We start from the raw sequence: 14,974 nt of genomic DNA, 5'->3' as shown, positions 1-14,974 counted from the left end.
TTTTTGCTATCTAAACTCTGGAGTTTTAGTCACCATTGTATACATTTTTAAAGATTATATACCATTGAATTTTTCTTGAGAAAATGTAATCATCTGATTTTAGGTTATTTGGTTATAATGGTAGGGGTCGACGTGGTCGCGTTGGTAAAGCTTATGGCTGCTAAATCGAAAACTCTAGAGTTCGAACCCCAGGGCAGATTAGGCTCGATAGCTGGTAACAGCAGGTAACAGCAACTATTCTAGAAGAGACAACTCCAAAACCAAACAACTGCTGCCTTGTAGTTTGTTTTTTTTAGTTGAATATTTGTATAGCTAATTCCACCTGAATAGGATTGATAGAGACATACATAGACCCTATGCATGTATTAACAAATCGATGTCATTATTTTTGTTATTCATTACATTGTATATTCAGTATTATATATTTTATCTTCTTATCAATAGTCAACTTTTACACATATAGGCTAAAGCAATAAAATATTTCCAACTAAAATGTATTTATATAACCTACTTCTTCAGATGCATCTAACTCAACAGCATTGAGCCACACAAGTGTTAGCTCAACTCCAGCTGAGCATAGACCGTCCATTCCATCATCTACACACAATCAACAAACTGGCAGAGACAGACCAACAAACACACCAACATCTACAAATGGACAACATGCAAGCAGAGACAGACCAACGCCCACTTATAGTGAACTTGGGATACTGACGGAGAGGCCCAAACGTGCTGATTATGCCCTAAAAGTTAAACGACAGGAAAGTTTTGCTGGGTGGCCAAGGGGACATCACCTAAGTGTGGAGAGTCTTGTTGATGCTGGCTTTTATTATGGAGGTCGGTTTAAATTGGGATTTTTATTTTATCAAAGTTGTATCTATACATTTTCATGTGATGTATTAATATTTATAAGGAATAAATTCAATTTTAAAAATTTATCTACACATAAAATTGAATAAATGTGTAGAAAACTTTAAAATACAATTTATTCTTCATAATTATCAGTAATTTTTTTTTCTATATTACATTAGGAACTTAAGTGTTGTAAAACTGCATTGTGAAAAGAATGAATAGAAACCATTTAAATTTGAAAGTGTGAAATAAAAATTCACAAGTAGAATCTAGCACCTATTTTATTTGTATAGGACAAAAATATATTAAAATTTAGGCTACTATAGTCTAAATTGTGATTCAATATAATACCAAATATTTAATAATGTTATGGTCAACATTATTCCATGTTATAAATGCATAAGCCTTAAAGGTTTAAACACAAAAAAATAAATGTATTAAAAACAAAATTTCTTTCAACAGGTTATGGTGACTGTGCCAGATGTTTCTACTGTGGTGGTGGACTCAGGAACTGGGAAGATGAAGATGACGTGTGGGTAGAACATGCTAGATGGTTCCCTAAGTGTTGCTATCTCCGCCAGACTTTGGGTCAGGCGTTCATAGATACAGTACAGAGTCTCAGAGACAGAGACCAGGTAGGTTTGATCTGGTCTTTAATTTATTTTAGTTTTAGTCTACTAAAAATATAATATTAGATAGGCCTGCTAGCTAATTTATATTTGAATTATTAAATAATTACCTGTTGAAGCATTGTGTAATAAGTATTCACTTATTTATACTTGATTTAGAAAATTCTAATATACAAATTTTCAGATTTCACTAAAACTGGTAGCAGACTCTATGGGAGTAGCTGAATCAGATCTTTGTGTTGGTAAGTAGACCTTTTTTTAATAGTTAAGAAAAGTTTCCCTTTTGAACCTGACGGTCTACTCTCCAAGTAGAGTTCACCATTTTCTGTAACCTCCACATACAAAGGGATAATTTGGTCAACACTATGCCCAGCCACCTTAACTTTCCCTAATGTGAGATAAGTACCCAAAGAGCTGGGTGGACCCAGGGATGTTCTACTGACTGGATCCCAGATTTGAACTCAAGACTTTTTAGTCAGCAGTCCAGCACTAGGCCTTGCCTTTCCCTGATAGTTGAAAAATATAAAACAATTTGTTTTTAAATTAATTTTCTGAATTTATTATGTATAGTTTTAAAACCCTTAAAATAATTCCCCTTTTCAGTGTCCAAAGAAAATCTGACAAGAGATGCAGCAGTCAGAGCTGTTGTAGATCTGGGCTATCTGTTTGCTGATGTACTACAGGCTGCTGAACTAGTTAAACAAGAAGGTAAAACCAACTATGTTTCATCTTTATTTATAAGTTGGCCTACTACAATAATGATCTTAAAGGAATGGCACATTTTAAAGGTTAGTGGTATTTCTATTTAAATTATTATATTGTAATTTTAATGAAATAAAATAAATAAATAAATATTATTAATTTATAATTAATTTATAATTAATATATGTTTATAATTAATACATATTATTTTTAAATAAAAACTAAATATTATTCATGTAAGATAAGCAATAGTTTTTATAACATTGGTATGGTATAAACTTCATTAAGATTTCGTGATTTTAAAAAAAATTATTGTTGACTTCTTTTATGAACAAAAAAATGTGAAAAATAGAATGGCATTTTAAATTATGTTTATATAATAATTGAAATCTTTTAAGCCCAAATAATTGTGAAATAGCTGGTCTTTATTAGTTGAAACTTCAATCAGTTTATATTTGAATAACCATAGACTGTGGTGGACTGAGATATTGTACTGTGGCTTTTAATAATTCAGTTAAATTACTTCTTGAAATAAATGGAATATCTACTATAAATAAAATTGTGTACACCTAGTTCTCTAATTCTGAATCTATTTTACTATTTTTGCATGGTACAGCCAACATTTTGTCTGCTGATAACATCATAGAAAAACTTGACCTGCTAGGAAAGAGGTTAAACATCAGAAGAAACAGTGAACCTGCAGTGGATCCATCCAAAATCTTAGGTAGGTTTAAGTTTCATTTGTTGTTTTACTTTGTAAAATACATTAGTAATTTTATTTAGTTTTTTTTTATAATATTTATGAAATAAACATAAAACAGAAATGAATTGAAAAAAAATACCTTTGTGTATTATTGTTTATGATGTTATATCATAATAAATTCTCTTATGATCTTACAAGAAATGTAAGAGGCAATAATGTAATTTTCTAGCTTTTTTCAGTCACCAAATTTGTTTAAATTCCTGAATTGGTTTTGTGTTTTTAATTATTTTTTTTCTGTAATAATATTTTCCTTTATTTAAATAGAAACAACATGATCAGTATTTTCATTGAGCATGTTACATTTATTTTTCTATGCTGGTTTATATTATAATTTTATTCTTTCTACACAGAAAATATCAGAGCCATGAAAGAAGAAAACAACCAACTCCGTCTGCAAACAATTTGTAAAATCTGCATGGACAAAGAAGTTTCTGTTGTGTTTCTGCCCTGTGGTCATCTTGTGTCCTGTGGAGAATGTGCTGTAGCTATGAGGGATTGTCCAGTTTGTCGAGTTAATGTTAAGGGAATTGTAAAGGCATCAATGGGTTAAAGTGCAATATCACATAAAAGGTTAAATTTAAATTATATACACAATAACATATACATATGCATACATAAACACATACATACATACACATGCACATAACCCACAGGCGACTAAATAAAATGAATAGCACTGGTTGTATAATTACTATTAAAGCTTAATTTAAAATAAGCAGCTTTTAACTAACTTAACTTGGCTTTTAAGTACTATAGCCCATTTGTAAAGGCCATTCTGTTATGTTACTAACAATATTTTATCCCAGAGTCTTGTCATTATTCAAAGTTATTTAAATCTATTTAAAATGCTCAATGTTAATTGTACTTGTTACAGCATTTGATATTACAAGATTTTAAATATTTGCTCTTTCATGTTAAATAATAGCAATATTTATATGTATTGTACCTACATGCATTATTGAAAAAGTTATTTAAATCTATTTAAAATGCTCAATGTTAATTGTACTTATTACAGCATTTGATATTACAAGATTTTAAATATTTGCTCTTTCATGTTAAATAATAGCAATATTTATATGTATTGTACCTACATGCATTATTGAAAAATGTTAAGCAATAACTGTATGGTATTAATATGAATATCCTCCTTTACATTCAAGTGAGATCACTTTAACGATTTACCAAATTTATACTCTTTTTTTAAAATTAAAATAAAACAATGAATTAGAAAAACTCATTTGCTAAAAATCTGTAAAAAAATAAATAAATAGGCCATATGAATTATATAACTTCAATTTCCTATCACTGTGATAAAATAATGGTTGTAACTCTTAAAAATATTGAGGCTACATTTAGGCACACATTTACCTTTCTTCAAATTTTTATAGCATATGTGATGTTAATGATGTTTTTATTTTTAAAATTGTGTTCTAATTTTAATTAGATTTTCAATAAAAATATATTTGTATATAGAAATCTATCTCATCTTTAATATTTCTCAACCCATGTTGAAATTAAAAAATATGTTTTGTAAAAAAAATGTTTTCCAATTTTGTACTTTTTTGCAAAAACACATAAGGTTAGCTTTAGCAACTTTGTGTAGCTTATAAATATAGGCTTATATTCCAGGGGCGGAACCAATGTTCCCTCTAAGGAGGATAAGCTAGTTCTAAAAGTCTTATACAAGGATATATTTATTTTATAAAATCACTGTGCGGCAGCTCAAAACTACTGCGCAGCTTAGAGGGAACATTGGGCGGAACTACTATATCCCCAGACCCCACAATTCAGGGGACCCTAGCCGTTTAGGGGGCCTCTAATATCTGGCTAAAAATATTTTTCGCACCGTGATAGACTAGTGGTTTTTTTTTAAATAAACAAATATACTACAGCAGTAACTGTTCTACAGTAACTAACAATATGGCATTGCAAAAAATCTAAAAGAGTTGTAGTGTGAAAGATAGGCAAAACTTCAAAACTTTTCATGGCTTATCACTCCTATTTAAATAGTCTAAAAAGGGTGCCATAATAAAAATTTGCCGGGGAGATTATTTTTTTTATAGATCCACCACATCATTGATTTATAAAGGGAGACTGGATGATTTTGGTGTTAAATAAATCAGGACACAACAGATAGAATTGTTTCACTGACTAGAATATATATATATATATATATATATATATATATATATATATAGGCATATATATAGGCATATATATAAAGCAAACTGCTCGGGTGTCCAATCGGGCTCTTCCCGGCGCCGCAGGCTCCTCCATTGGGACAATAGAACACTGTAGCAGGTGCCTGTTGGCACCAAAGTTCACGAAGAGGGTGTCAAAACTTACCTCGACTGACCGAGCTATATATCGAAAAAAAAAATCCTACGTAGGAACCTCTTCATAACTCCTGAGGTCGTAGATCGACCCTCCGAGCTAGAAAAATAAACTATGATATATTCGGGAAAACTCCGGGAGGGCTACATCTTGCTCATTTTTTCCATAACCTGGGTCAATGAATCGACCTTTATGATATGCTATCGGTCAGCCTCTGCTCGCACGTCGAGGGCTAAAAGCGACTACGAGTGAAATTCTCCTTATATGAGCTATATATCGGAAAAAAATTCCCACGTAGGTAACCTTTGAAAACTCTTGGAGATGTACATGGGCCCCAGGGATTCAGGGAAAAAATGGTGCTATCCTCAAGAAAACACCGGAACACTGTTTTAACTGACCAGAGGCCATATTTCCTAATATAAGCATAGTACTGTTTTTGTAAAACAAAAAAATACAAATATCTGGAAGTACAAACCCAATAATAACTCTTGAGGTCATAGAATTTGGGGGTCACTAAAAAAATTAGCGTTATCTTCGGGAAAACTTCGCAAGGCCTTTAGAAGCTACCGGTCCAAATTTTCCCTATATAAACATGGTTAATTTGGTGAAAAACGATGACTATTTTCAAAACAATGTTTAGGAACTTTGGCTCTGTAAATCTGGCTAATTTTTTCCATAAACCTGGGTAAATGAATCGGCCTTTATGATATGCTATCGGTCAGCCTCTGCTCGCACGACGAGGGCTAAAACGTGACCGCGAATTAAATTCTCCTTATATGAGCTATATATCGAAATTCCCACGTAGGAACTCTTTGAAAACTCTTGAGGTTGTACATCGGCCCAGGGGATTAGAAAAAAAAATTGTACTACCCTCGGTAAAACTCCGGAACACTGTCTCAATTGTCCAGATGCCATATTTACTTATATAAAAATAGTACTATTTTTGTAAAAAAAAAATACAAATATCTCCTAGCCCTTCTCTACCCAAGCAGAGTTCATATTTTCGGTTGCTAGACCCTATCTTCGCATGTCATGTTATGGGGTCCTGTCGATTTTGTGTAGTAGATAATACCAACTCCTTCCTGGTGTTGGTTATCAGATCTCCCAGAATAGATTATAGTTTCTCCTGATCCGAGTGTAGTCAGGCCTGAGTCTGTCCATCTCTTTTCGCCGATACCCAGTATTTTTATCCTGTATCTTGACATTTCCTTGACCACTTGAGCTGTTTTGCTAGTTTCGTACATGGTACGCACATTCCAAGCTCCTATTCGTGTAATAATTTTGGGGGTCACTAAGGACTGTGTCGGAGTAGAGACTTCCTTGTGGCTTTCATCTAGACTCGTCATATCAGGCAAATCTGCCTCAATCCTCAGATGATCTCCCATGATGGTTTGAGTTAGATTTGTTTCCGTTTTAGTAGCACTTTCGTTTCCCATCGTGGGTTCCTAGCCCAAAACCCAAAAACCTCCTCTTTTCTCCTTCTGAACTTGGTTTCAGACAATTGCAGAAAATACCATTTCTGTGTAGTTTGTAAAGCCAATTGACAGCTTTAAAATACGATTATCAAATAACGGAGAAATCCAGATTCAACTTTTCGTAAAAACAAATGTGTAAGATCGGGTAAAACAATTATTTTTTCATTAATAGCGTCACAAAAATTGTATTTTAAACACATAAGTTTTTTTAAAGTAATTATCATTTAAATGAAAATGGGCAAAGAATCCAAAATAAAAATAAAAACATGCGAAAACAATCATGATTTTAGTTATTTTCTGTTGAGCACAAAATATTTTTAGCAAATATAGGCTCCGGGAATTCCCGGATTTTTTTTTACAACGATTAAACAAGCCAAGTCTTGTCATGAGAAACAAGAAAAAAATAAGCTGAGCTTATAAACAATGAGTTTTAAAAACAGGTAAGTATACAATTTTTTCTTGAAAATGTTTTACAACTTTGGTTTAACACTAGCAAAGTAAATGGTAACTAGTGTTTATTTCAGACATTTTTCTCCGTCATAAAATAACAGAACACAAAATAACAAACAATACATTACAAAATAAAACAAACGATTTTCTAACCCTTGTAAAATAAATGTTCGTTTCACTTATTTGATATTAAGTATTAAGGACAGCGAACATCGGTAGGGGAAACAATGACTTTATTTAATACATTTACATTTCTATTAAATTTTTAATTAAATATAATTATACTAGCCGTCCCGACTAGGCCCTGCACTGGTCTCTGTGAAAAACCTATCTGTAAAGGACCATGACTTGCTTGTTTATTAAGCAGTATATACCCGGCATTGCCCGGGTTGAGGAAATATATTACATTTGAAATTAAATGTCTAAATGAAAATTGAGGACTTATGAGAAAAACACACAAAACCCTAACTCTAATTCTAAACTTAACCCTAACCACAACCAACCACCAGTGCTTTACTATGCTCATTATTCGACGTATGAGGAGTTAGTAGATTTACATTAATAGCTATTTCTTTAACGCCGTGGATGTGTACATATTGTACAGGATGTTTACAAAGTATGAGCTCCATTTCTGAAAATACAGATTGTAAGTCGTGAGGGGGGAGAGTTCGGTATGAATACCTGGAAAGGGAGGAAGGGGTGGGAGAAATAAGTAAGCCATATGTACACAAACATATTAATTTGATTATAGATGTTGGGAATAGATGGGATGCAATATTACCCGATGTCAAAACATGTACATGATATGAGGGGTGACTGCTTCAGTTTTTTCTTTTGCCTTTGACATAATTTACAGGGTCCGTATGCCTTGCGTGTTCGCTTTAGTATCACAGTTTTCATCATTGGCTTGTGAGGACTGATACAGATTTACAATTATAATACTTCTTTCTTACATGTAGCCTACTTTCATTCATTTAAGATGGTTGACATTGTGGCTAAACATGGCCAGAAACAAAAAAAAAAACGACCATGTTAAAGGGTCGCTGTAATACTTATACTGATCTATCATTCCAAAATTCTCCACGACCCTAAATTAACCCCTGTCGATAAGCGTACGCTGCCTTTGATCGATCCATAAATTCGGTTGGGTGGGGTTCAAAAAATTAGTATACTTCTAAAATTACGGCCTTTAACAAAAATCTCTGAGAAAAAAAAAGTTTTAATAAGTGGACTCAGCAGGTTTTGCAAGTGGCTACCTCAAATATAATTTTTTAGAGATGGTTTAAATTTCACACCTATTTGAAAATTGTGAAACATAAATTTTTGTGGATCTTTTTTTTATCCATATACTGTTATCGTTTATTTTTTGTGTAATAGACAAAAATGGGGAAATTAAAAGATGATAATATAAGCTACCAATATCACATGTCTAAGACATAAAAAAATATTAATAAATGAAATTTTAACAGTAATCGGCGTTTTACTGTATCGTATACGGAATATAGTAGATGCATTGTAATCGTATAAAAATGTTCATCAAAATTTTGACAAAGTTTGACGTTTTATAAGATTCTGGAGCTTTTCAAACCTTTCCGCCTGTGTGTGTAAACATGATAACTTTAGTATCGTTTCAGTTGGGTTTACGAAATTTCATGCTTAAGAATATTAGTTTATACTTAAATATCCTCCAATATCCGGAACTGGAACTATATATTATTTTTGGTTTCTAAAATACAGATAACATAAATGCAGTTTCAGTTAGTTGAAAGAAATTATATATATATATATATATATATATATATATATATATATATATATATATATATATATATATATATATATATATATGATCTTATTGACCATTCCCTCAAATTTCAAGTGATTTTAAGTGAACGAAAATTGTACTTTACGGCATTTCCGATTATTAAAAAAAACTATCATTTCTACCGGACTGATCTGTTTTAAATTTTTCACGTATATCTAGACTCGGCGACAATGCCATGTGACATAAAATATGACTTGATTGGGTGTTTAATTAACTTTTTAAAACTAAATCGAAGTTTTGCTTATAAAGTGCTAATTATTCGCTCAATTCTGTACACATGTTAACATTCATTTGGAGCGCTATTCTTTTCTTCTATTCAAATCTATTATATTTTAAAAATGTAAGTATTAAAATTAAAAGAAAAAATGTTTCTATAGCTTTATTGCATTGAAAGTCAACACAATATGCTTCATATATGAGAAAGTAAAAATAACTAAATAACTGGGAAAATGTGTTTTGTTTATTTTCTAAGTGTAAGAATCTTGTTAGAGTTCACAAAAACCATTATTCATACTAAAATTAAAATCAGATAACATTATTCACAACACAGAAGACGAAAGAAAAAAAACAAGATTGGAGTCCAAGGAAAACGTAGAAGAATAGACAAAAAGAGATTTAAAGGTAAATTGAAATGTATATTTGTGAGATGTGTGGTATACTAAAACATTTTTAATATACATTCAACAATAATATGAACATTTTTTATGGAATAATGTAAGAGCTATTTTAACAAAGTGAATTACTATTTATCTAGAAAAGCGTGGGTGGCTATATTTAGTATTGGATGATGCATGTTTTCTTTGTCATTAGCAGGTTTACGTCATGGTGTCAACCCCCTCCCTCCCAGTCGTGTCGGTATTTGTCCACTTTGCTCTTAAAAGACTATTTAATTCACTGAAATTAATCATTTAATTAAGTGAAATTATATTTTTTCTGTATATATTTTGCTATTTTTTTGCCTTGATGTCACCCCCCTAAATGGTGTCACCCGGTGCGGTCCGCAGCCCCCCCCCCATCCCCCCATCCTCGCTACGCCTCTGATTAAAATATCGTTCCCATTTCTATTCAATAAGACCTGAACAACTAAAGAAATTACATTGTGTAGTTATTAAGACAGCATTTTGATTATTTTGAAATTGTTAAATGTCATTTCGGGCTATGGTCTACAACCTATAACCAATCAATAAGTAAAAAACAAAATTTAAAAAAAATATAAAGGCGTAGTCAAATGGTAAAGCGTTTGGTTCCTAGCCCAAAGGACTCGAGCTCGGATCTCAGTCCTGACTTATGACTGCAGGACGTCCCTGAATCGACCCAGCTAATAGTGACATAGTGGTAAAATTAAAGGCGGCTGGGCTTAGTGCTGACCATACCATCCCTTCAAATGCCTAGGTCAAGAAACATACGAACTCTACTTCATATGCCCAACGGATCGCTAGTCTAACGGTGGATCTTTACTTTAAAATGCCAAATACACGAGGAATAAAGTAAGAAAAATAAAACCTAAAAATAAGATGTTTCTCAAATTTAAGGATCAAAAAGCCTATTTATAGGCTTAGAGATTGTGTACAATTTATATTAAAGATTATCATTTTTACCCACCACCCTATCCTAAATAACTATATATAACGTCCAATTAAATGAAACGGAACTCAAGTTATTGTATACACTCACACCAAAACATACCACAAGTAGCCCACATGAGACAGACTAAAATTATTTCCTAATAGCATTCAGAAAAACGTAAACTGCTAGAAGTAATTTGTGATTCATCTGTTCTATTTTTTAAGTAAAATGTAGATATTCAAAAAAGAAGCAAGAAAGGCACTTTAGGAAAACAACTCCAAAATTAGTACGTAGGCTTGATAAAAAGAAGAGTAAGAAGAAAGATGATGCGCAGGTACCATTGTATAATGTGCAGACAGCCACACGAAATCATCCGGTGTCGATACAAGGAATACCATGGATATTATTTAACAACGAGAGGCAAAGATTAATAACATATGTTAAATATCCGGAACGAGGTCAGAAGTCGGTCGTTTTGCTGGCGAACCACGGGTTCGTGTACACAGGGGAAGGTAACGACAACGACGACAGAGTTACCTGCTACTCTTGCTGTTCGACCAAACAGGACTGGCTTCTCTTGGACGACGTGGCGGAAATCCACGGGCAAATGTCGCCTGGGTGTTCCATGGTAACCCATATCAACAGCGATAACATACCAATGTCAACAGACGCAAACCTTGATACCAGCAGACAGACAGGAACCACACAACAATCAACACCAACCAACACAGTAGTAGCCCCTACAAGTTTTACCTCAGGTGAACGCCAAAAACCTACTAGAGCTAGAAAACCAACATACTCAGAGCTTGGCATAATCATCAGCAAGCCTAAATCTCCTGAATACGCATTGAAAAGCAAAAGAGTAACATCCTATGAGGGTTTGCCACAAGATCTGACTGGTACTGTAGAAAAATGGATAGATTCGGGCTTTTACTACCTTGGTAATGTGGATTTTATAGTTTTCTTTATTTGCAATTCAATTTATTCGTTGACAACTTTTTTTTGCTAACTGCACTTTAGTTACTGAAATTGTCTTTATTAAGTTCGTTGTAATTTTAACTACGTACATTCTTTGTTGATGATTGTTTAGTTCAACATTTTACTACATAAGTTTAGCATTAACAAAAGTAGTGTTACATTTTTTTGGTACTTACACTTACACAGAAGAAACGGCTGTTTATTGTTTATTGTTAAAATGATTATTTCTAAGTTTCAAGCTTTGCATTAGTATGGATAATTAATGTGTTATTGCATGTTCACCGCAGGTTATGGACAATGCGTCCGGTGTTTCCACTGTGGAGGTAGACTAAAAAACTGTGGAGATGAACAGCAACCTGATGTTGAGCATGCAAAATGGTTTCTTAATTGTGATTTCATCCGTCAACGAATGGGCCACGGTTTCGTAGACTGTGTCCAGGAACTAAAAAAGGACCATGATCAGGTAAATGTCACCTTATCTAGTTGATCAGGTGAAATGATGGAGTGGGCAAAAAGTTGATCATGTAAATTAACTGTATGTAACTTTTTGATCTGATTTCTTAATGTATGAAGAAGGAAATTGTAAGCGAACAATAAAATACTTACCTTCAATAGCCTGTGGTTGTTTTTAAAATTAAAACGTGTCTCCTTTCCAGAGTTCACGTCAGTTGGTGTCGGATGAATTAAATGTTCGCCTAGGTATGTATTTGTGTCAATGTGTTTGTTTAAAATCTGTTGATTTTTATATTTTATCCCAGCTTCCGCTAAATAAAACTAACTGGCAAATTCTGTTAACGGGATAAATATTTTCTTTTAAATAGATGTTCAAAACAAATAATGAACTACCATACAGCCAGACCTCGTTATGTGGTAGGTGGGGGCCGGGCCCTTTGGCGTGGCCAAAATCCGAGAATAGTTTTTAAAATCACAATTTTATTCTTACGCGTAGCTACTAACTGGGAAGAAAGGCTGACATAACATTCGAAGAGGATTTCATTAATGCGTTAACAATAGTGTATTTTTATACAGATGACCTTGTTTTCTAAAACAAAGTTATTTCAATGTATGTAATGTCGGCGTTATATTTTTTGGATCCAGTTTTTGCGGCAAGTTTTTAGGTGTCCGGTCATAAACCCCCTGGACAAACCCCCTGTGCCCCCCCCCCCCCCGAAGAAAGTCTACCGCCCCCCCCCCCCATCCCGAACGAAATGAAATTTATATAAAAAATATATACTTTTAACAGTGTCCGCCCCCCCCCCCCCGAGAAAAGTCTACCGCTCCCCGAAAATTTCAAGTGCCCCCCCCCCCCCCCCGGAGAAAAAAGTCTGGAAGAAACACTGGACAAAACCCCCGACATAAACCCCCATGGACGTAAACCCCCCGCGACATGAACCCCCCGGACAAAAACCCCCCAATTGAAGTTTATATAAGGAAAAAACAAAAGATAATGAGAACTAAAATTAATAATTAAAAACAAAACAAACATTAGAAAAAACAGGGATTTATTATAACTAAAAAGAGAGATTGTGAGCGATGCCTCGCAAATACTCTATAATGGTGGGCTCATTAAAATTTTTAACAACATGTGAAATTCGAGCGCTGCTATCAATATTTTTGTTTCTGTTTTGGTAAACAGTGACATGAATTTATCTGTGTACAGTAAACCTCTTGAAGCGATTGTTCCTTTTTAATAAAGGCAATGAATTTCTCAATATTTGGGTGGCAACATCCCAAATTCGACTGGAAACTTCTGTGCCAGCCTTCAATTGAGTTGTTTGTTTTTGGTATATGACAGAGGCGTAGCGACCCTTCCCGGCGCCCGGGGACAACTTTCGATTTGCACCCCCCCCCCCTCTGAAACTTTAGATTTGCACCCCCTACCCCTCAACCTTTCAATTTATTATAAAGGGGGTTTATGTCCAGGGGGTATTTGACCGGAGCCAAGTTTTTGGTACACTGCCGCCCAGACGTCTTAGAGCGTGCTGTATGAAAACATTGAGTGTACTATAATCACCCTCACTATCAGTGTGTTAGAGCACACCTCGGTGACCGCCCTCTATCAGGGACATCGCCGGGAGCCACCGGTTACACTTTCCCAGGACTCACTGTGCCCGTATAGTAGGGTGCTCTTTAGAACAAATGTAGACAACACAGTGCTCAAATGCGGGCTCTAGGTGCTCAACGCCATCAGACCGCCCGGGCGCCGGTGGACGCGAAAGATTCGATTTATTCAACCATATACATAGTCTATGGCACTCTTTAAAAACAAATAGTTTATTTTATATCTCATCTAGCTTACATAAATTGATTTATGTAAATAATAAATATTGGAAGTATTCTATACTTTAATCCTTCTAGTGAATATGCGTAATAGCTAAGGGTAAATTGGAATTTGTGTTTGATTGCGTGTTAATATGGGTCAAAACATTAGTTATAAATTAATTAATCAAATAGAAAATGTTAAATTTAAAGTTAAGATTCTGTTAAAGCTATTATTGAACTAAATTGAGCTAGAGTTGAGGGGGCGGTCACTTATTTGCATAGTTGGGTGGGGGTAGTTTAAGGATATGTTAGGAATAGGTTAGGTATAGGTTTAGATATTGGTATATTTTTAGAATACTTGTAGGTGTAGGTGTAGATGCAGATGCAGGTGCAGGTACAGGTGTAGTTTTAGGTGTAGGTGGAGATGGAGATGATGAAGTAGGTGTGGGTATACGTATTATGTGTGTGTACGTGTATAATACCATGTATAGGGATAGAGAAAATGAAATAGCATAGAACAGTGACAGGGAAACGGATAGGGTTAAGATAGAGATAGAGAAATTACTATAGATAAGTACCATGCCAAAGACAAAAGATTCAGAAAAGGATAGGTATTGAAAATCTAAAAAAAAACTGACGGTCCTATTGGCAAGTGAAGTTAATTTCACATATTTCTGTGATATCAGCATATGAAGGGATCATGTGGTTGACCCATGTGGTCAACCCTATGTACAGCTAAAGGATACAGATTGGTGTAGGGATAATGTTAGGGAAAATTATAGGGATAGGAATCGGAATTTGGATTGATTTATGATTTATTTGATTTGATTTAGGATAATATTTTTAGTTATGGTTGCGAGGGTTAGAGTTTATGCATTTTTCGGACGTTTAATTTAAAATGTGATGTTATTCCCGAAACCCCGGTAGCGCCAGGTAGGCCTATATGCTATTTCATAATATGACACACATTTTAACATAAATTTTAATGTTTTGCTAAATCAAAGTGTAAAGACGTAAACTGTGAAGAATTTTTATGTTGTAATTCAATATACTAGATGCGGTTTTGGAGCCTTTAAAACGAGACGCAGCCGTTAAAGCTGTTGTTGAGATGGGATACAACGTCGTTGATGCTGTAGCA

General features: G+C 33.9%; 2 protein-coding genes across 5 annotated transcripts in view; both read left to right on the top strand.

The window, feature by feature from the left end:
* The window catches only part of LOC131943883 (putative inhibitor of apoptosis), a 31,218-nt gene extending 26,837 nt beyond the window's left edge, over positions 1–4,381 (top strand). The window contains exons 4-9 of one of the 3 annotated variants that reach the window (XM_059304189.1): positions 520–837; positions 1,315–1,487; positions 1,666–1,723; positions 2,085–2,189; positions 2,800–2,907; positions 3,297–4,381. In XM_059304189.1, coding sequence (XP_059160172.1) covers positions 520–837; positions 1,315–1,487; positions 1,666–1,723; positions 2,085–2,189; positions 2,800–2,907; positions 3,297–3,496 — 962 coding nt within the window. In that variant the 3' untranslated portion in view covers positions 3,497–4,381. The remainder of the gene's footprint in view (positions 1–519; positions 838–1,314; positions 1,488–1,665; positions 1,724–2,084; positions 2,190–2,799; positions 2,908–3,296) is intronic. The other 2 variants (XM_059304188.1, XM_059304187.1) reach the window with 2 other exon arrangements.
* Positions 4,382–7,129: 2,748 nt separating this feature from the next.
* The window catches only part of LOC131943884 (E3 ubiquitin-protein ligase XIAP), a 17,660-nt gene continuing 9,815 nt past the window's right edge, over positions 7,130–14,974 (top strand). For both annotated transcript variants that reach the window (XM_059304191.1, XM_059304190.1), the window contains exons 1-6: positions 7,130–7,195; positions 9,581–9,651; positions 10,821–11,537; positions 11,862–12,037; positions 12,231–12,273; positions 14,892–14,974. The exon at positions 14,892–14,974 is cut by the window's right edge and continues 25 nt beyond it. In XM_059304191.1, coding sequence (XP_059160174.1) covers positions 7,179–7,195; positions 9,581–9,651; positions 10,821–11,537; positions 11,862–12,037; positions 12,231–12,273; positions 14,892–14,974 — 1,107 coding nt within the window. In that variant the 5' untranslated portion in view covers positions 7,130–7,178. The remainder of the gene's footprint in view (positions 7,196–9,580; positions 9,652–10,820; positions 11,538–11,861; positions 12,038–12,230; positions 12,274–14,891) is intronic.

The sequence above is a fragment of the Physella acuta genome, unplaced genomic scaffold, assembly GCF_028476545.2.
Source record: "Physella acuta isolate Inbredline_101_S28 unplaced genomic scaffold, ASM2847654v3 ptg000472l, whole genome shotgun sequence".
Taxonomy (NCBI): Eukaryota; Metazoa; Mollusca; class Gastropoda; family Physidae; genus Physella; species Physella acuta.
Note: the sequence above shows the minus strand (reverse complement) of the source record. Positions and strands in the feature narration are given on the sequence as shown.